Source organism: Pseudorca crassidens, chromosome 6 (genome assembly GCF_039906515.1).
Source record: "Pseudorca crassidens isolate mPseCra1 chromosome 6, mPseCra1.hap1, whole genome shotgun sequence".
Taxonomy (NCBI): domain Eukaryota; kingdom Metazoa; phylum Chordata; class Mammalia; order Artiodactyla; family Delphinidae; genus Pseudorca; species Pseudorca crassidens.
Genome location: NC_090301.1, coordinates 88,936,910 through 88,958,845, shown reverse-complemented (window position 1 = coordinate 88,958,845; position 21,936 = coordinate 88,936,910). Strand labels below are relative to the sequence as shown.

At 34.8% G+C, this 21,936-nt stretch overlaps 1 protein-coding gene across 1 annotated transcript in view; it reads right to left on the bottom strand.

Moving 5' to 3' along the window:
• Nucleotides 1-21,936, bottom strand: part of LRP1B (LDL receptor related protein 1B) — a 1,616,178-nt gene that overhangs the window by 283,011 nt on the left and 1,311,231 nt on the right. Inside the window, exons 45-48 of the mRNA XM_067742376.1 lie at nt 8,247-8,439; nt 7,489-7,614; nt 3,616-3,744; nt 1,328-1,447 (exon numbers count right to left, since the gene is read on the bottom strand). Of these exons, the coding sequence (XP_067598477.1) occupies nt 1,328-1,447; nt 3,616-3,744; nt 7,489-7,614; nt 8,247-8,439 (568 nt within the window). The remainder of the gene's footprint in view (nt 1-1,327; nt 1,448-3,615; nt 3,745-7,488; nt 7,615-8,246; nt 8,440-21,936) is intronic.

Genomic DNA, 21,936 nt, shown 5'->3' with positions numbered 1-21,936 from the left:
TCCCCAATATGCAATCTGGCTCTAACCATATCAAATTACTTGCAGTTTTCATTATTGGTCCTTCTACTTGGAATTCTCTTCTATTTTGATCATTCTACCTTATTTATACTTTAAGACTCAGCTTAAATTTAATCTCGTCTATGAAACCTTTCAGGATACTTCCAAGCCCAAAAAAACAAAACAAAACTGTGTTCTTAATAGTGCAATCATAGCACTTTATATTCATCTTCACCTGTTTAAATGACTATCTTTCACTTAGAGTTTGCACTACTTGAAGGCACACACAGAACTCACAAATTTTTTGTCTCAGTCTTTAATGAATTTTACCCAATAAAGTATTTCAATGGATGGAAAGATTTTTAAAGGTAAATTGGTTTGGAAAGATCTGTTGGATCCAGGTTTTAGGAGACCTTAAATGTCAGACTAAAAACTTGTCACTTATTCTGCAAACATTGGGATGCTTTATCTGGAAAGTGATAAAAAAGTAAATGTTTACATAGCATTTACTATATGCCAAGTTCTATTCTAATACTGATATACTTATTTAACTATTGTCTCTTTTTCTTAAAGCTTGGGAAACTGAGCCACGGGTTGGTTAAGTACTTTATCTAAAGTCATGCAGTTAGTGGTGGGGCTGGGGTTCTATCCCAGGTAGTCTGGTTGCTGATGTGTCACAGTCGTTACTATGGTAAAATGTTAAATTGTTTTAGCACGACTAAAAATTCAGATTTACTGCAAAGAGTAGAAACAGGGAGACCAATAAAAGGGCTACTTTGTTAACCCAGGCTCAAAGTAGATTGAAGGGGAATCTATCTCAAAGAATTGGAAGATTTGTTGATGATTGGACATGTGGGTGATAAAACATGGTGGAAGGAGGAACCAAGGATAGTACCAAGGTTTCCTGTCCAATAAGTAGGAAAATGATGAGAGCATGGTTAGGAGAGAGAATTAAGGAATGAAGGGGGACATTTTGGAGCAGTAGATTCAGTATTATACATTCTGGTAGAAATGTCCCATAAATAGGGTGGTTGAACTGAAAAGGTGAGAAAGAATTTTGAAGTGAGCAAAGAAAGAAATAGAAACAGAAAATATAGTCATAATTTTCAGTTGACTCTAGTAACTCCCCTCCAATAGCATTTACCAAAGTATGGTCCATAGATGCTAACAGTTGTTATGTATCAAAAGGGGGAAACCATAGTGCTCTCAGGAACACACTCTCAGGAACACAGGAACTCTCAGGAACTCTCAGGAACACACAAACTCTCAGGAAGAGTTTAGGAAACACTTAGCATGATAATATTCCGAGGCTGATACAATATGTGTTTACCTTTACAGTCTAATTCATCAGAGTTGTCTCCACAGTCGTTTCCACCATCACATAACTTGCTGTGAGGAACACAACGACGATTGTAGCAGGGCTTGAAACCTCTTCGACAGCTTCTGTTTTCTTACACAGAAAAGAAAAACACATACTTGGAGGGCTTATAGAACTATTTTTACAAAAAGAAGATCACAGATGATACCTCATTCACAATAACTGGATTGTGGGTCTATAAAACAAGTGCCGTGTGGCATCCAAGTTCTGGGTTAGAATATCTGTGCATTATCAAGTAGTTCATGCAGTAAAAAGCCTTTCTGACTGTTTTAACCTCAGTGATTCATACTCGGAGACCTCGTCAAACTATACTCACATTATTGTTTCTGGCATTTCTGTAAGCTAGCATAGAAATAAACATGTATCACATACTCAAACCTGAAGAAAAGAATCTCTACCTCCAACGCAATAAAGACACACTAACACCTCTCTCCTTTGTACCCCACAAAGATTTTAAAACAAGGAAAAAAGTGTCAAAACATGTATCCCTGAATCAGTGAATCCAAGAGTCACCTACTTATCCATAAATTTCTCTTAGAAATCATCTTAAAATGTCTATCCAAATTTTCTAAGCAGAATAATAATTGCCTCTGAATTCTATTTACCTTAATGAGAGTCTCCTGACATTTTCTGATTTGGGGCAGAAGGTACCACTCACAATAATAATAGCTGCCATTTACTGAAAAGTAATTTTGTGCCAGGCTCTACATTGAGCATATGTAAATGTACATTTGTTTATTTAATGCTCCCAACCATCACCCCATCTAGATTTGCTTGGTAGTGAGAAACTAAAACATAGAGAAGTCAGTACCCTTGTTCATGCTAGTCACACACTAGTATGTTTGGGAACAAAGATTTAACCTCAAGTGTGATTCTAAACTCTGGAATCTATACCTGAAAGTGTCAAACTATAGCCCACAGGCCAAATGCAGCCTATCAGCCTGTTTCTATATGGCTATGAAGCTAAGAATGATTTTTACATTTTTAAAGGATTGTTAAAAAAATAGAATATGTGACAGGAGTATATATGGCCCACAAAACCTATAATACAAGCTGACCTTTTATAGAAAAAGTTTGCTAACCCCTTCTCACACAAATATTACCTGCCTTCTAAGAAGATAAAAATAATGTGAAATATATTCTCAAGCCAATTCATAATAATATGAATTTGTAAGTTGATTATTATTACATTTTTATATGCTTTAATATTTTCGTGGTGTACAGGATATAGCTGTTGATTCAAGCAAACATGTCATTTGAGGTAAATTCCCTAAGATTTCAGTTACATATAAATTATGGACAAATTACATTTGACTGTCATTTTAACCAAGGGTGTTTATTCTGCAATGTAAAAGTGTGACATAAATTTCCCAAAATCCATCCTCCTCTTGTTTTAACTTTCTCTAATATAAGAAAACAAAGGAGAAAAATAGAAGCCAAATATAGCAATTCCAGATATAGATTCCTAAATTTTGCAGAGCATATAATACCGGTACTATTGTATTACAGCACAAAAATAAATCAGACTAATTTAGAAATAATCTGGATCAATTCTATAATAACTATTAATGATTGCATAGACACAAACTTTCAGGAAAAATATTGTTGCGGCGAAGGCAAATAACAGTTGTTTACTAGGGTCCAAAAGCCAGTCTCTACTTCGAAGGGAGAAGGAAAGGTTGACTACCACTTGGTGTCACCTACAGAGGCACAGATGGTGGAATTCCATACTTAATGGGGACCATGGCTAAAGCAATCAGCCTTTGTACCTAAGGACACTAGCTCTGGGACAATCCTGGAGGCAAAAATAGAATGAAAAAGACTTTGATATCAACACAACAACATGCTATTGACTGATGGGGGACTTTTGCTGCAGAAGTAAACCTGCAATATCTACCCAATAACTGATATTTCTGACATATTTTTAGGAATGTAAGCCTAAAACTTTTTGCTAATGATGAATAATGAAGCAGCTCAAAAGACAGGCTCCTGCTGTATTTAAATTTATACTTCATGCATGGAAAACCATGAGGAAATTCTTCAATGAATATCATGTGTTTTGGGTAGGAAATATGGTGCCCCATTTGAATAAGAACAAAGCCAAATAATTTGCCTTAGATCTCCATGTTAATGAGAGGCATTAAGGAAATCATACACATAAACCAAATGGAGACAATCACACCAAAAGCTATAAAAAGAATTACATTCTGAAATGAGTAAGTCATACATTGGAAACTCACCACAGTAGAGCAGTTTTTCATCAGATTTATCCTTACAATGAGGAATGCCATCACAGGTGAGCTGGTAATCAATACATTCTCCATTTCCACACTCAAACTCTGAATAAATATTGCAGGAAGAATTTTTAGCTGAAAGGAAAAAAGCCAACGTTTCATACAATAACAAACATTTTTGATGTCATGACAACTGTTTCCCTTAATCTTAATTATAAAAATAAACTAAAATTTATCTAAATATAAAATTAATAAAGGACAGTGGTTTATGGCATTTCTTTACAAAAAAATTAAGAGGGACACTTTTTATTGTGCTGTCTTCAACCTCCCTTTGCAAATTTTTGGGAATTGCCTGACTATTTTTCTTTTATGCCTGTTTGTGTATTTTGTTAATTATTTGGTGACTATACATGTATGGAGAGAAGGAGGGGTTTAAATCTGGGAGACTATATTTATGAATTTTGCTTAACAGTGTATGTTAAAAATAAATTTTTAAAAAGAGCCAGTTAAATAAGTTCTGTACATACTGAGAGTGTTTTTGTATTTTCTTATTGAAATCTCAGGTATTCTTCAATACACTGAAAATTTCCAGTATATAGAGTTCTTATCTTTGAATGCTTGAATTTATTCATTACAAATCTCACCTCCAACTGGTCTTCCTCCCCAACTACCTGCTGAAGAAATCTCTGTAGCAGTTTCTATCAATCAGAAGTACTGGAATTGCTGAAATTACTTTCATCAGCCTCTTGCTCTATCCATGGTGAGAAGTACCAGGGAGCAGACCCTCTCTTCCTGCCACACGTGATCAGTACCTACTCCTTGAAATGCATGGGAATCTGTAGGATGTACTGGTGGAGGACAATGATAAACTGGAAAGCATGTGCACCAGATGCTTATGGGCTCCAGTGGACTACTGCCATATTGTCCCACTTCTAAATGTCAGGATTTTTATAAGAAATTAAAAGCCTGAGTTTTTATGTGGTTTGCCCAACTTGTGAGCTTTTCTACAGTTAGGTTTCATCCCTGGAGTGCCAGTATGTTACCCTTGTCTTAGAAAGACCTCTCTTGGGGAAAACAGACTTATTTTTATTCTTAAATAATAGATTTACTAGCAAACTTTTGGGATGCAATGTTTTGGTTGTATTACATGCTATTTGCTTGCATGTACTCATTCCATTGCTTGTTGAAAAACTGTACAGTGAAAGTCAGTCATATTAATTATGTTGGAGGTAATTAGAATTCATTTATTTCTACTAATGCAGGTAACACAACTTAATTTTACAATCAGTTTTTAGGATTTATTTCAGGAATAATTAATTAAACAGCCACAAATACTGTTTAAAGTTTCCAGTGTTTTATTCTTTATTATCCTAGAATTTAACTCATTTTACTAGGATATCTATCTTATCCACCTATTAAAGACTTATAATTTAACTCTTTAAATGATAGCACCCCTCTCTAAAGGTAATTTTATTTTTCTTGGTGCAGTCTAAACTTCACTGGTCAGTAGCGAAGGTAGAATGCCATTTTAGAGGAAGCAACAAGGAATTAAGAATCTAAAAATATCATTAACTTTAAAGAATTACTGTCTTTAAGAAGAGTGCTGACATTACTGCACACAATCACCTTAGATCATGAACTGAACAAAATTCATCCGTTTACTGAGAGTCCATTAGAATTCCTAACTTATTTTGTCTATTTTAAACATATCCTGTTTAATTTCTCATTTCCAGTGAAAGCTAATTGTTATGATGGCAAATACCATATTTTGCTTTTATAATCGTTGTGCCTTTAAGGAAAAAATGAAAATTATTCATGATAAATATGGTTTATCATGAAAAAACAAACATTGTATGAGCACAATTCTTGCTTAGGTATGTTCATTTGAAGAAATAGTATTGAGTACTTTCTTCCTCTTTCTAGAAACAAAAAATGTGGTTCAGCTATCCTCAATTCTCTTACAAGGTAATTGCTTCATCTAATTATATTTGCTATTCTTATTTCTGTTATGGGTTTTAATAAGGCTAGCAACGTTGTGTAAAATGGAATTGCCTAATCTTTCTGTCAAGAGTTATGACAACAAATGGCTTTTCCCTCCTTTGCCCTCGGGTAGGTGTTAGTAAATGGTCCTTCACCCCTGTAATGCTGCCATTAACATTCATAAACTGCTCTGGGTGAACTAATTCAGAGGTCGACACAGATATGCCAGAAACATCCTCATTTCCTAAAGATGGACTTGACAAAAAGAAGCCAAGAGTTACTTTTCAATCTCTCTGCTGGAGCACAGGATTTCAATATGAATGCACAGCGGATACAAGGTACTTCTGTAAAGGTATGTCAGCTCTGAGGAATGCAATATCAATCTACAGTTCTATGTGAATACAACTATGCTTGTTTAAAACTATAGTTTTCTGTCTGATTCATTCCCTCTCATGAACAGTGAGAAGCAGGTGGCTTAGTAGGGACAGATGTATCTAATCTATTTTTCAGCAATGACAGGCATCCGTTGTATACAAATAAGCCTTGCTGTTCTGACTAAAGGCATTGGTTTACTACTGGCCTGTAGTGACCTGTGAAAGAAACATGAGTGATTCTAATGCATGGCTAAAACTCCAGGCTTACAGATAGCATCAGATCCAGGCCATTATAGCTGAAACCACAAAGGCAAACTGAAAGAGAGAGTTTAAGCAATTGCGTGAGCAATTCAGGGAAGTGTTAGGTGATGAAGAAATGTGGGAATTTGTGGCACGAATTATTGAAATTTGCTATCTTCTGAACAATTACATCATTCCCTTGTTTTCTTTGGCACATTCTTAAATAAAAGTCTTTTACTTCTTTTGCTAAGAGATGCCCTTTTGGGTTCTGGTACCAATTTGCAAAGTGAGAAAATACGTATATGTTCTTGCATTAGGTGCAGTAGTTTTCAAAGTAAAGAAAACGATGACAAAGTGCTCATATTAAAATAAAGAACAGGCAAAAGAGAACATCTTCTTGGTATATAAAGACCAAAAGAAGACTAAAAATGAAAAATACTTACAGCTTATGATACTAATTTTTATAACGTAGATATATCCAGTCCTATTGATTTTCTAAGATGAAATATATGAGATGAGGATACAGATGAGGAGAAAAAAAATGTCAAAAATTGACACATCCTAAGAGTGAGTTCATCAATTTCCAATTTTCCAAGATGCTTCTCTCCAATCTTTCTTACTCATGAATAGTCTTAATATTAAAGAGAAATTAACCCTTTTTATGTTGCTGGCTAATTTTTCATGGCAGTATTGGAATACTTGAACCCTTATTTATAGTGGAAACAGTTTTGGAAACTTAGCTGTTAGTAAGTATTTACTGTAATGGTACTAATTAAAGATTGTAATGCCTTTGGGAGATATAAACATCATGCAAGGCTGCAACATTACATTTTTAATTAACAGTTTGGAAATGATTACAAATAAACTGTGTGAGCCATTCTTTCTCATTTACATAGTCTGATGGACTGTGAATAGGTTTACTACAAAGCTACTAAGCTACTGCCTATACACTGCTTTATTTCAGCTTTAATTAATTTCGCTATTGACTGAAACCTCAAAGTCATAAACACAAGTTTTCAGATGATCATTGCTTGCAGGTATTTCTCTAGCTAATCCAACATCTTCCAGCCCAGAATCAGGGGGACACAACATTTGTCACTGTTTGGGTTATCATTACCTATCACATGGTGCTATAGGTAGAATGGTAAACTGAGTTCTTTTTAGAAGGGAGAGAGAAGACAACCAGGCCTCTAATAGTACAACTTCATAAATATACTCAAAAAATTTCAAGGTCCATGTGTGCCATTTTGAGCAGTTATATCACATTTCAATTATCTTTACTTACTCACACATCTGTTGTCATTCAGCAATATTCGATCCCCCCTGCAGGAACAGTTCACTCTTCCATTAGGAGTTAAAAGGCACAGGTCATGGCAACCTCCATTCAGTAACGCACATGGAGAAAGTTCACCTGCAATGAACAGGTTTTACTGGTGACATTTTATATTGAATTCCTAGTCTATGTTAATATAGATTAACAGTAAACTGTTAGACAGCCTCAATCTCTCAAAAATATCTCATGAACAAGGAAGATTTGGGATTTTTAAACAAATCTAAATATTCCAAAAGATAAGAACATTAAAAATATGTAACAAATCTCTACATTTTCTAACATATTTGTCATTCAACGCACTAGTACCTCTAGAAACCACATGCGTACTGCAGACTGCAATTTTGTAGGTATTCCAGTGATTAAAAAAATTTTAAGGCCACATGCAAAGCTTGTTTATCAACAAGTATTATTTTCTTGGAAACGATCTGAATGTTCAAAAATATGAGGAGTGAGCAAGTATGAAATAGAAATCCAGAAGCAAATAATTAAAAATGAATTGTTCCTCTGGTGGTAAATTAAGAACTACAAAATTTTCCATAAAACTTTCAGATAATTTCAATATATTAGATAGTCAAAGCCTGAACACTAGCCCCAGAAACAGTAAGAAAACAAAATACAACTAAGTATTACTAAAAACATAAATACATTTTTTGAGAGATTATATAATTGAGAAATATATTTGTAACTTACAAATAAATATTGTAACTTACAGCTATTGGTGTCATTGGCAACAGCTATGATACCCATTGGTTGATGTGGAATATCAGAACGAAGAATTTTTGTATCTCCTCCCGTGTACTTGTTGGAACGCAGGATAGCTCTTCTTCCCCAGTCTGACCAGAAGATATAATTGTCATAAACAGCCAAACTGAGAAAAGCCCCTGGCCCAGATTTGACAATCACCTGGAATAAAGTAAAATATCATATTTTTTTAAATGAAGATATCCTCATCTGTTTTTGCTCAAAAGAAAAGAGATTAAGATTATTTCTGATTATTGAAATAATCAGATAAAAATACATTTCACTAAATGTATTATCATAATGTGTTTATAGTTTATTTTAAATGTCTTAACCATCCTTAGTTTTTGCAATGTTTACTTAATATTTTGCAGTATATTTCTATTTAATAATCATTCAGTTTGTTTAAGCAGCTGTGTCTATTTAGCATTATAAACCAAAATCATCATTACAACAATATGAGACTATTAGTACTAAACATTTATTTATCATTATTAAGAAATCTTTAGATATACAGTAAACACTAAGCTCTCAGAACTATATACAGAATATAAAGTTCAACTGATCCAGGTTATTCCTTTAGGAAGCTTACAACATGAATAAGTTAACCAGATATACATGTATTGGCAATAAAAGTTTAAAAGCAAAGACCAAAAAGTTTCACTCAGACCAAGATGAAGTAAAAGGGTGTAGATTATCCTTCTCAATAAAACAACTAAAAAAAAAAATATATATATATATATATATATATATATATATAAATAAAAAAGGAGGCTTTTCAACACATTGGATATCAGGTAAGGAAGGACAGTGATTCCTGAGTAACAGGAAATAAACCAAGTGAGTCCCATAACCTCCACAGTTTATAGCCTGAGACAGATTCCAGGTAGCAACGCAGTGCAAAGAAACCCAACAGAGTCCAGGGAACTCTCTGAGTGGATATAGCTGAGAGTTACGGGAGGGTAATATGGTTAGCTCTCACAAGGCAGAGTGTTGGAGAGAAGAAGGCAACAGAGAGAGAACTCTGGATATCTGCACAGGGTCCTCCTGGAGTATTAAGCACAGTATGTGAGACAGTTACTGCAAGCTGGTGAAAGAGTCATGCAAAAGGATTACAGAGAAGAGTTTCCAAAATTTACACGGGTCCAAGAATCACACTTGTTAATGCCAACCAGACTTAAAATCTTTGTAATTCATGGGACTCTGAGTAGAGTACTTGGAAGGGTCTTGGCTCAGCAGCGGGGAATAATTAACCCTAAACTCTGTTCTACTCCAGTCTCTCAAACCTTAACAGCAAATCCTGAAAGGATCAAACTCTTTCCAGGTAGCTTAACTGTTTCCCAAAAGAATGCTCAAGAATTTTAATGGTAATATGTAAAATTTTACCACTAAACTACTATGGAAAAAGAGATGAAAAGTCGCAAATCTGTGACTTCAGTTTCCACCTTAAGAAAGTAGAAGAGAAAATGTAAGTTAAATCCAAAATAAAGGAAAACAAAATAAAAATCAGAAGAGAAAGCAAGGAAATAGAAAACAGGAAAAAATCAGAGGAAAATCAATGAAACTAAAAGATGGCTCTTTGATATCAATAAAATGAAAAACACATAATGATGAAGTGAGTTTTATCCAAGGAATACAGAGTTATTTAACATTTTAAAATCCTATCAGTATAACACACAAAATAAGAAAACTCATATGAAGGTCTCAGTACAGAGAATTTATTGGTTGGATCTAATATGCATTCCTGATAGAAACTCAGACTAAAAATATGAATAGAAATAAAACTAGGAATGAGACAGGAAAAATCATTCTTACTACTTCTACCCAACATTGTCCTAGAATTTCTAGCCAGTATAATTAGGCAAGAAAACAAAAATAAAAAGCATTCAGATTGAGGATCAAAGTCTGATCGATCACCTAGGCTTGCCTTCACCAAGAATCTTGTTAGGTCAGTTTAGTGCATTTGGGGAAGATGTTTCACTTTTTTTTTGAATTTTAGTTTGCTCATCTTAAAGCTGGGGCTGTCCCTTACCTCTGATATTTCCTCTTAGTAATTGTCCATCCACTCACAGCCCATTCACTCCCTGGCTATAAATTTCTACTTTCCCTTGTATTTAGAGTTGACCTCAATCCCTCTCCTCTACTGCAAAACCCCACTGCAGTTGTCTCTATATACCTATCCTGATAGTCCTGAATAAAGTCCCCTTTATCATTTTAACAGGAGTCATGGATATTTTTTCCTTAACACATTCAATGTAATACTACTGAGAAAAAAAAAAAAAAGGATGAATTATTGATGTATGTAACACTGTGGATAAATTTCAAAATAATTATGCTGAGTGAAAGAAGCCAGACAAAAGGGAGCACAGGTATATCATACCATTCATATAAACTTCTACAAAATGCAAACTAATCTGTAGTGACAAAAAAAAAACCAGTGTTTCCTGTGGACAGAGTGGGAAGCGGTAGGGTGGAAAAAGAAGGATTAAAAAGGCAAATGAAGAAATGTGTTGGGGTCATTGATATGCTCATTATCTTGATGTGATGGTGGACTCACAGATAATATGGGTGTTTGTGTGTGTGTGTGTGTGTGTGTGTGTGTGTGTGTGAAGACTTTTAAACTTTAAATATTTACATTTTAGTGCATGTCAATCAGATCTAAATAATTTTTTTTTAATAAAGGCCAAAAATTTCTTTAAAATATTTTCAGAAGTAACATTAGGTAAATATATGGGACTGCAACTACATTTGGAAGGACAGGATACATCAGAAAATAGATGTTTTTACTGTCTAGTCATTTTACTTTGCTTTTGCTTCTAAATCTAATCCATAGGTGACCTATCCAAATAGTTCCTCTGAATTCTTTAGCAAATTAGTGAAGGAACAGAGGGATGGTTTAAATGTGAGCACACCCTTGTTAGTTGAATGAAATGCTCAGATTTCTAGAAGAGAGAAACTAACATGAATTTTCTCTTGTAGCAAAGAGATGAGAAATAATTTTAGGAATCGAACAGTAAACATACAAAAGAAGAGAGGAAAAAAAGGACCTTAAGCCTTAGAAAAGCGAAGAAATCTACAAGATTTTGCCTCTAAGGCAGCAAGAACTACAACAAACAGCTTTAAAGGCATTGATGTAGTTTATTTTATTTTGTTTGGTTTCATTTAGAAGAAAGCTTTGCCTCCCTACTGTGGACAAATTACATGAATAGAGACATCGTGGCACACCTAGAATAAAGAAATGGGCTTTTTGCCTTATCAACATCCTAATCAGGAGGGCTTGATAATCAACATCCAATTCAGAACTATAGAATTTACTCAGTTATCTCCATTTTAGAAAACATTGTGGTATAATGGGAAGGGCTCAGAAGGCCTACATTCAAATGGCAGCATGGTCATTCTTGAGCAGAGTAGATTTGGGGAAGATGTTCCACTTTTTTTTTTATTTTAGTTTGCTCATCTGTAAGATGGGGCTGATTAAAACCTGCTTCAACAACTTCACAGGGCTGTTATAAGGATATATATAGAAATATTTTGAACATCTTATATTTATACATATCCATATGTATATATACATATATGTTTGTATTTATTTAATTTAGCTGTCAGAGATAAGTTTGATATTAATTTTTGTGATTTTTGCCTCCAGATCTGTTATAAAATAATTATTTTTGTATAAAAATCAAATTTAGAAACCTCAATAGTAATATTTTTATAGAAATAAATCAATTTGATTATTTGCCTTGGAATATTAAATATGCCAAGCAGAGACCTAGTTACATTACTTTTCCCTGTAATCAGAAAAAATAAATAAAAAAGGAATTTTCACAGGAATGATGACTGCATGGGAATGGTCACGAAGAAACAAATATTTGGAAAATACCCTTCCTGGCGCCACATGTTGCCTTCTTAGGAATTAATACATTCTAAGATTAAATCATTTACTGACTACTAAAATTGATGTGGTTTGGAGAAAACAGATAATCTTTGGAATGTGGTAGTTTAAAAAAAAAATAGTCCCCTCTCTTTACCCCATCCTATATCAAATTCTAAATTATTATGAGGTAATTAGCAATGTCATCTTCCTGATTTCCCAAATTTTTCCTCAGTCATTCTGAATTAACTGGTAATTACCCTCTTATAAAAACAATTTCTTCATTTTTATTCTGAATATATAAGTATTTTCTGTTCTATAGAGCAATATTTCTCAAGTTTTAATGTACATGCAATTCACTTTGAGATTTGTTAAAATTCATATTCTGATTTACTAGGTTAGGGGTGGAACCTCAGATTCTTCATTTCTAACAAACTTCCAGGTGTTGTTGATGCTGCTGTTTGGGAGCTCACTTTAAAAAACAAGAATTATAAAATAGAGAAAAGTACAAAAGAAAATAAATAATAATAATGTTAAATAAATAATAATCTTACCACACAGATCTAATTACTTATCATTTTGGATTAAAGAATATATATTTACTTTTTTCTTTACAAATTGACAGGCACATGAGCACTCCAAAGTTTCTTGAGATATAAGTAAAATCAATTTTAAAATCTTCAACCTCTTTAAAGAGGGGAAAAAGATGTCTTTCTTGATCTGTAATACATTAGAACATCTTATATTACAGAGGGACAAGATAATTTTTCCATATGTTCTCCTATTCTTAGAACAATTTTACTAATCTAAGTGCAGGTCATGTTGCTGCAACCTCCACCCTTTCAAACACACACACACACACACACACACACACACACACACACGAGCATGGGGAAAACTAATGCTAAGTGTATGAGTTTAATACTAATGCTAAGTGTCCGAGTTTAATATTCCTCATTTGTATTTCTTTGGAAATAACATGTTATTCCCTAGTCAATATTTCATGAGTATAAAAGATCACCTGTAACAATGTTATGGACTGAATGTTTGTGTCTCCCCAAAATTCATATGTTGAAATCTTAACCCACCATGTGATACTTGTAGGTGGAACATTTGCGAGGTAATTAAGTTTAGATGAGGTCATGAGGGTGAGGTCCCTGTGATGGGATTAGTGTCCTTATATGAAGAGGAAAAGATCTCTCTTGTTCTCCTTCATGTGAGGATACACAGCAAGAAAGAAGCTACTGCAAGCCAGAAAGAGGTCTGTCACTTGAGCCCAAATGTGCTGGCATGCTGATCTCAGATTTCTCAGCCTGGAACCCTGAGAAATAAATGTCTATTGTTTAATCCACCCAGTGTATGGTATTTCGTTAGAGCAGCCAGAGCTGATTAAGACAGTTTTACTTTTTCCTTTTTGAAGAGCCAGGCTTTAAGATTTATATCTGCTTTAAATTTCAGTAACTATTCTTTTGAATCAACATAATAAAGATTGCTTGTTAAGAAAATAACTTCTATACTGTGCTTTCTGGGAAGATTTTCCTGAGAAAAGGAAGGATGAATAGGCGATAGGATGGGAAAGAGAAGGAGAAGCTTTTGGCAGAGGGAATACATGGTGCAAAAGGCAAGAGGAAGGGGGAACATGAAATGCTGGGAAAAGGAGCAAAGGTTAAGTGAGCATTATTAACACTCAGACATCTGGGGAGAGGATCCCATGATGAGCCTGGTGAGAACGGCCAGAAGGGCACATATGTAGGACCTTCCTTCCTATAGGCCAAGGTTGTGAGTCTGAGTTCTGTTCTGAAAGTAATGGTAAATTTAAAAAAAAAATTTAAGCACTTTAAGGTCATTATTCGTTAGTAAAGATTATTTTGCCTCTGGTGTAGAGATTAGATCAGATAAGAACAAAAAGAGTTTCAGGGACACCAGTTAAGATCAACTGCATTTTTCCAGACAGAGGATAATACTTATGATATTTTGAGCAAGAAAGGTGAAGAATACAAATATTAGGGGAGTATTTACAAACTAAGGACTCTCTATTTCCCTTTCTAGCAGAACCCACAGGGGTTTTCGTCACTCATTCATTCATTCAATTGTCATTTTACCATTGTTTTAGTAAATAATAAGAGCTAACACCTCATGAATGCTTACAACATACAGGATGTATATGTATCATACCAAATTTAATCTCATTCTACCCTATATGGTAGATACTATTCCAATCCACCTTTTATTGATGAGGATTGCAGCTTAACAAGCTTATGTAATCAGCCCAAGGTCACAGATTTACTCAATGCTTTGAGGCTATTTCAGACCCAAAGCAACTAAGATTTGAATTAAATTTTATATATAAAATTTGCCTTGGTTAAAGAGACAGGAGAAACTCTTTGATATTAGCAGATGTGTACGTGCTGTCCTTATTATTACATCTATGCTCCTTCAAGTTAGGAGTAGTAGTAATCTCTTTGATCCCCTTTTCTATTCAGTATATTTTATGTGAACAAAATAGACATTCAGTAAACACTGCTAAATCACTAAGAATGAAAAATAAATTATGTTAGTTAAACATAAATAAAAATAGTTGTTTTTTTATGGATAAGGAATAGTCATTCTTATGACAATGGAAGTTTTTCTATGTTGTTACCAAAAGTCATTTGGTATATAGCAACTTTTATAAATTTTAATACAGATTGAACTTAGTAGTTTACTTCTTTACTTCTGCTGACACACAGAAAAGGGAAAAAAGCAACATTAAACTCAGTCTATAATTAAGCATGTTACTTTCATAGGGTACAATAGGTTCCACTAAGAATTGAGCTGACTTTAGACATTTCACTGGTTAGAGTTCAATGAGGAAAAGAGAAGTGAAATACACTAAATTACACTTTCTCATCTCCCAATTAAACATTTTTATCATAATTTCATAAATACTGTACCTTGCAAGCCTAATCAGCATCTTTATTTACAATGCAAAAGCTTTGTCCTCGTAAATTACACTCTACCATGTTATGTGGTAATAATATACCATTATGGCATAATTTTCAGGCACTTTAACCTTGAACCTATAAATAGGTTCATGTTTCAAAATAGTCATGTTCATTCAGATAATGCATTTCTTGACAAAGTCACGTAATCTCACATGTATCCTCATAGATGGACAATTAAATTGGTAATCCACAACTTCAACTTCAATTGACTTGAAGTTATATGTCAGGGAATTTAGTCACTAAAAATATGCCTTTCCTATCTTGAAACTTCACTGGAGCTTTATTGGTAGAAGCGCGGCAACTAATCAAGGAATAAAAACATTCAGTTTTATAAGCCAGACCATATTTCCAACACCCAGATGCTAGATGTTAAACCAAACAATTTAAAAGCCAAGTAAACATGAAGCTTCCCAAACACCCCAGCTGATTGCCTCACTGACAAGATCATAAATGATCATTATGAGAAATGACAACTTGGCCCCTGCCATGGCCAGGCATGACAAAGTGTTACAGATTGCAGAGAAACAATTGCAGTTGCTTTAGCCTGGGAGAGAATGGTGATGTGGTAAATCAGCAACTTAAAACTGAGAAATATTTAACTTAAGAATAGATGGCTATATTTAACTTGCCTGAGTGAGTTTTCAGAACAAATATAAAATATCTAAATGTCATTAGTGTCCAACGAAATTTGAAAAGAACAACATTCACAGCAGTCATCTAAAAGACTGCCTATTGTGTGAGAGGAGTTACCAGCCTTTGTTAGAGAAGCAGACCCTTCTGAGAGAGATTAGAGAATGAATTACTTTGATTTCACACTCTCTCTTTCTGATCTCTCTGTTGATCACACTCAACCAAAGGCCAGAGGACAAGGAAGCCATTTGACCACACAGGTAAACCTTCAGGGGGAAGAGAACATGGAGGAGGATGGAGAAAATATCTGTAGATATGCATTAGAGAAGTAGTAGAAAGAACCCTATTCTGAGACTCATTATTTTTCCTGGATAGCTTTTTGGCTTCTTGGGACTCAGACTCTTAATCTGTAAAACAGGATAATAAAAGGTAATGACTCAGCTCCTTTCCCAAAGAAAGAGGATGGATAATATATTCCCTTAGGTCACACAGAAAACTAATGAGAAGAAAAACTGTGATATTCCTGAAGTGTTAGAGCCACTCCTGGATGGAATTTGAGCAAGTTTCTAACATTATGATTGTCTTGGCTTCACATTTGATTATAGTTATTAAAGTTATAGCTTATCCAAAATTCTGATTTAGATATATTTAGACAGTTTGAGATTCATGAGCTGATTTGTATCAATAAAGAGTAAACGTTAAAAAAAAAAAATAAATATATTTTTCAGTTAGCGCCTTCTGCTTTGAATTCCTTCCAAAACCATTCATTGTTGAGACCCAATTCAAGGGTGACTTCCTTTGGGAACCCCTTCCCAGCTTCCCAAAGCAAAATGGCTTCTTCTTCTGCGTATCCAGACAGTTTCTATACACATTCATTATAACACTCATCAGAGGATATCATAAGAGCTTGTATTTTGTTTTTGTTTGTTTGTTTGTTTTTTTGCGGTACGCGGGCCTCTCACCGTTGTGGCCTCTCCCGCTGCGGAGCACAGGCTCCGGATGCGCAGGCCCAGTGACCACGGCTCACGGGCCCAGCCGCTCCGCGGCATGTGGGATCCTCCCGGACCGGGGCACGAACCCACGTCCCCCGCATCAGCAGGCGGACTCCCAACCACTGCGCCATCAGGGAAGCCCAAGAGCTTGTATTTTTTCCATAGATAAATAGATTTTTATCCATAGATAAATACAATAGAACATATTTAACATTCAATGATTTTTTTTTAACATTTATTTATTTTATTTATTTATTTTTGGCTGTGTTAGGTCTTCGTTGCTGCGCTTGGTCTCTCTCCAGCTGCGGGAGCAGGGGCCACTCCTTGCTGAGGTGCACAGGCCTCCCACTGCGGCGGCCTCTCCCGTTGCGGAGCACGGGCTCTAGGCATGCGGGCTTCAGCAGTTGTGGCACGCGGGCTCAGTAGTTGTGGCCCACGGGCTCCAGAGTACAGGCTTAGTAGCTGTGGTGCATGGGCTTAGTTGCTCTGCAGCATGTGGGATTCTCCCGGACCAGGGCACAAACCCGTGTCCCCTGCACTGGCAGGCAGACTCCCAACCACTGCGCCACCAGGGAAGCCTTCAATGATTATTTATTGATCAAATCAATAAATAAATGAGTGATTAAAAAAACATTTCCCCTTGTGTTTGTGTTTATTTCTTTCCCTGTGTTTGTGGTTATTTCTTCCTCTTCTTTTTTTTAATGTACATTTACATGAACTTAGAACTCAACTTTGTACTTTATTTGCTTATGTAAAGAAAAATAAACTTTTTTCTTTATAAAATTGTATTACCAACATTTATGTTTTACTGAAGAATAGTAAACATAATCTCAGGATCACATTCATGCCTTTGACAAATATTTCAATACTGTTACTCTCTAGGCCATTGTCTAAATACAGCCCTCCTTTTTAATATTTTAGTAGAAAAAGTGAAGAGCTAGTCAAAGTAATATGTTAAGTCAAAACCTCCTATATGGGCTTCCCTGGTGGCACAGTGGTTGAGAGTCCGCCTGCCGATGCAGGGGACACGGGTTCATGCCCCGGTCTGGGAAGATCCCACATGCCACGGAGAGGCTGGGCCCATGAGCCATGGCCGCTGAGCCTGCGTGTCCGGAGCCTGTGCTCCGCAACGGGAGAGGCCACAGCAGGGAGAGGCCCACGTACCACAAAAAAAAAACAAAAAAAAAAACACCTCCTATGTCCAAGCCATACTGAATTACCAGTCTTAATTTTTTTAATTAGGATTTACTGAATATCAAAAAAAATTAAGTATTACTTTAAATGCTACATTGTAAGAAGTTAAAAAATTGTCCTGCATGAAAGGATGATTGTTTGTATGCATGAATATTTGTTTTTCAGTGTATGTGATTATGTGAATACAACTGTCAAGGGAAAGGCCAGAAACAGATTAACTTAACTCTTACTACATTTAAAAAGAAAGGTTAGCCTAGGACTATGAGCCTAGACTCTGGAGTTAGAATATTTGCAATCATGTCTAGCACGTCCTCTTATTGTGTGACCTGGGGCTTATTATTTCACTTCTCCGGGCCTCTCTTTCCTCATCTTTAAAATGACAAAAGCGGAATTAATATTTATCATAGAATTTCAGAAAATGTTAAATGATATTCAGAAAATACTAGCATGATTACATAGTAAGCTTTCATAAATGTTAGCTATAATTGTTTTTGCATGAATGCAGTAGGATTTAAATAGGTTTGTAAAGGTGGGTTTAGAACCTTAAATACACTTTGAGTTTTATTTTTATTTTTTAAAATGTTACAAACTATTCTAAAAACTATTCTCTAAACTTTTAGAATAGATCTCCATTTGTAAATTTAATGCTTTTGCAACTTCTGAGATTACCATGTCATTAAACCTATGCTTAGAGGTAAAATTAATGTCTGCTTTGACAAAATTCTTCAGTTCTGTTTTTTTTCTCCCATGTCATCTGGGAAGTTCTACTAAGGGTTACAAATATTATTATGCCTACCTATTAATTTTGAGGTAAAATTGAAAAGCAGTGATTTTAATTAAGTAAGTCATATGACATGGACACTGGTCATCTTGAAACTCCTATCACCTTCAGTATTGGAACTGCAAGTGATGGAGTTAACACTGAGCAGGTGCAAGATTTACAATTCTGGAAATAAAAGATTTTATTGTGTATGTAGGGAGAGGGATGTTCATGCTGTTCTGAACATTCTTATGATTACTAGCCAAAACAAACAAAACAAAAAACCAAACCTCATTTGATTTGTTAAATATCGCTCTGACAAGTGACAAAAGATTTGTGATGGAAGGTTATATCGAAAATGTTTACTTAACCATTTTATTTATATAATATAAAAATTGTATGTATATAGAATCATAATATAAAATATTATTATATTATTGATATGCTGTACCTTTTAAATGTTACACACATAGCCACAGGCTACTCCAGGGTCACTTTAATAAATATGGGCATATTTATAAATGTATATGTAATGATGGAAAGGTGAGTTATTAAAATGCATTTGAATTTTCATAAATATGTGGCAATGTCATCCTAAAATTCTTCTTGATTAATCAAATTAAAAGACATACTTAAAAAAAAAACCTAAAACTCAGCAAAAACTACTGTAGGATCTAGCTGCATGACTTTGTATACTTTCATATACACACCTTCCTTAATTATGCATATTGTTTTCTATTTCAATCAAATTCACTAGAGTATAATTTACATACAAAGTGAATTCAACTTATTTTTAACAATCACAATAATTATGCACACACTCCTTCCCACCTCCAACTTCCAACCTCACATCTTTTTCCTTAGAAGCAAACACTGTCATCAGTTTCTTGAGTGATATTTTTTCTAATGCTGTTTATTTTTAGAATTGCAAAAAGTCTTGCACGGTTGTTAAATCTGAATTCCTATAATCCCTCAAATTGAGAAATATGCTTTAAAAATGTGTCCCAATAAAATTCATTTTATTCAATAGGAGGCTATTAGATGAAGCAGAAATTCAAAACAAAAATTTAAAAATAATACCAATGTAAAAACAAAGTGAGTAAATGTAACAGCCTTCTTATATCTGGAGGTTAGTGTGTCTGTTAATCTTTTTCAAGATCCTCCAAAGTCGTTGAAATGGTGTATAGTGCCCTATATGACCTGGTGCCCAGTTACCTCTCTGGAATTATCAGCTACTAATCTCTTCCATGCTCACTTGTTCTCTCTATTCTGGCCACAATGGTCTCTTGATTATGTCTCACATATACCAAGCACACAAAGTCTTCACATTGGCTGTTCTCTACGCCTGACTCTGCCTCCAAAACATCCATATGGCCACCTAGCTCATCCCTTCAAGAATTAGCTCAAATAACACTTTTTCAATGAGGGAGGTTTATCTTGAGTTTCCAGCTACAACCTGTATTCCTCTACTATGTCACATTCAATTCCTTTATGCTACTCTACTCTGTACTTACTAGGTTTACTGCTTATTATCTGTCTTCTCCTACTGGAACATAAGCTTCCTGAAAGTGGGTATCTTTACCTGTTTTGTTCACTGATGAATGTTAAGCACTTAGATCAGCATCTGGCACATACTAGACACTTAATGATATCTGTTGAATGAAAGAATGAATTGGTTGGCCTTCAGGGAAATGCAAATCAAAACCACAGCGAGATATTACCTCAAACCTATTCAGATTTTTATAAACAAAAGACAAATAATAACAATTCTCGGCAAGGATGTAGAGAAATGAACCCTCATACACTAGTTTTGAGAATATAAAATGGTGCAACCACTATAGAAAGCAGTCTAACAATACTACAAATTGTTAAACATAGTTTTACAAAACACAGTCTAACAATACCACAAATTGTTAAACATAGTTTCTATGTGATACATCAAGTCCACTATTGGTATAGAGAAATGAAAATTTGCACATGAATATTCATAAATATTCACTGCAACACTATTCATAACAGCCAAAAAGTAGAAATAACCCAAACGTCCAGCAACAGAGGAATGATTAATGGATAAATAAAATGTGGTACATCCATACAATGGAATATTCTTGAGCAATGAAAAGAAATGAAGTACTGATGCATGCTATAACAACCTTGAAAATGTTATGTTAAGTAAAAGGAGCTAATCATAAAGGACCACATATTGTATTCTATATATAGTAGATATCCAGAATAGACAAATCTACAGAGACAGTAAGTGGATTCATGGTTGCCTAGGAATGGGAGGATGGGGATCATAGATTGATGGCTAAGTGATACACAAGCAAATGTTAAAATTCAAAGATTAGGGCTTCCCTGGTGGCGCAGTGGTTGAGAATGTGCCTGCTAATGCAGGGGACACGGGTTCGAGCCCTGGTCTGGGAGGATCCCACATGCCGCGGAGCAACTAGGCCCAAGAGCCACAACTACTGAGCATGTGCGTCTGGAGCCTGTGCTCCGCAACAAGAGAGGCCGCGATAGTGAGAGGCCCGCGCACCGCGATGAAGAGTGGCCCCCGCTTGCCACAACTAGAGAAAGCCCTCGCACAGAAACGAAGACCCAACACAGCAAAAATAAATAAATAAATAAATAAAAATTCAAAGACTATTTATTTCCACCAGCTACTTATTAACTTCATAAGGGAAAAAAAAAGTAACTTTAAAGTGAAATTAGATGTCTGTCACTTTAACCAAGTGATCAAACCAAGTGATGATAAAGAAAACATCACCATTAATAGGACATATCAATATGATGTTCATCCTGATATAATACTATAGAAAGGGGACAATATCACTATTACTGTTTCTCTCCCAAAAATTTTAACCAGAATTTAGCCATGAAGAAATAACAGACAAATAAAAATTGAGGGATATTCTAAGGAAAACAGAATAGTACCCATCAAAAATATTTTCTTAAAAAGCCAAACTAAAACTAGGGCAATGTCTCAGATTAAAGGCAAATAAGAAAACATAACATCCAATTGCAATGTGTATTCCAGGATTGGAAACTGGTTTAGAAAATAGACTTTAGTGTTACAACTGAAGAAATGTGCAAAAGACCTGTATATCAATTAATAGTTTTATATCAATCATAATTGTGTTATAGTAATAATTTTATTATTGGTGAAGGGTGTAAGGGAACTCTATATTATTTTTTAATTTTGTGTAGGTCTGAAATTATTTCAAAAATAAA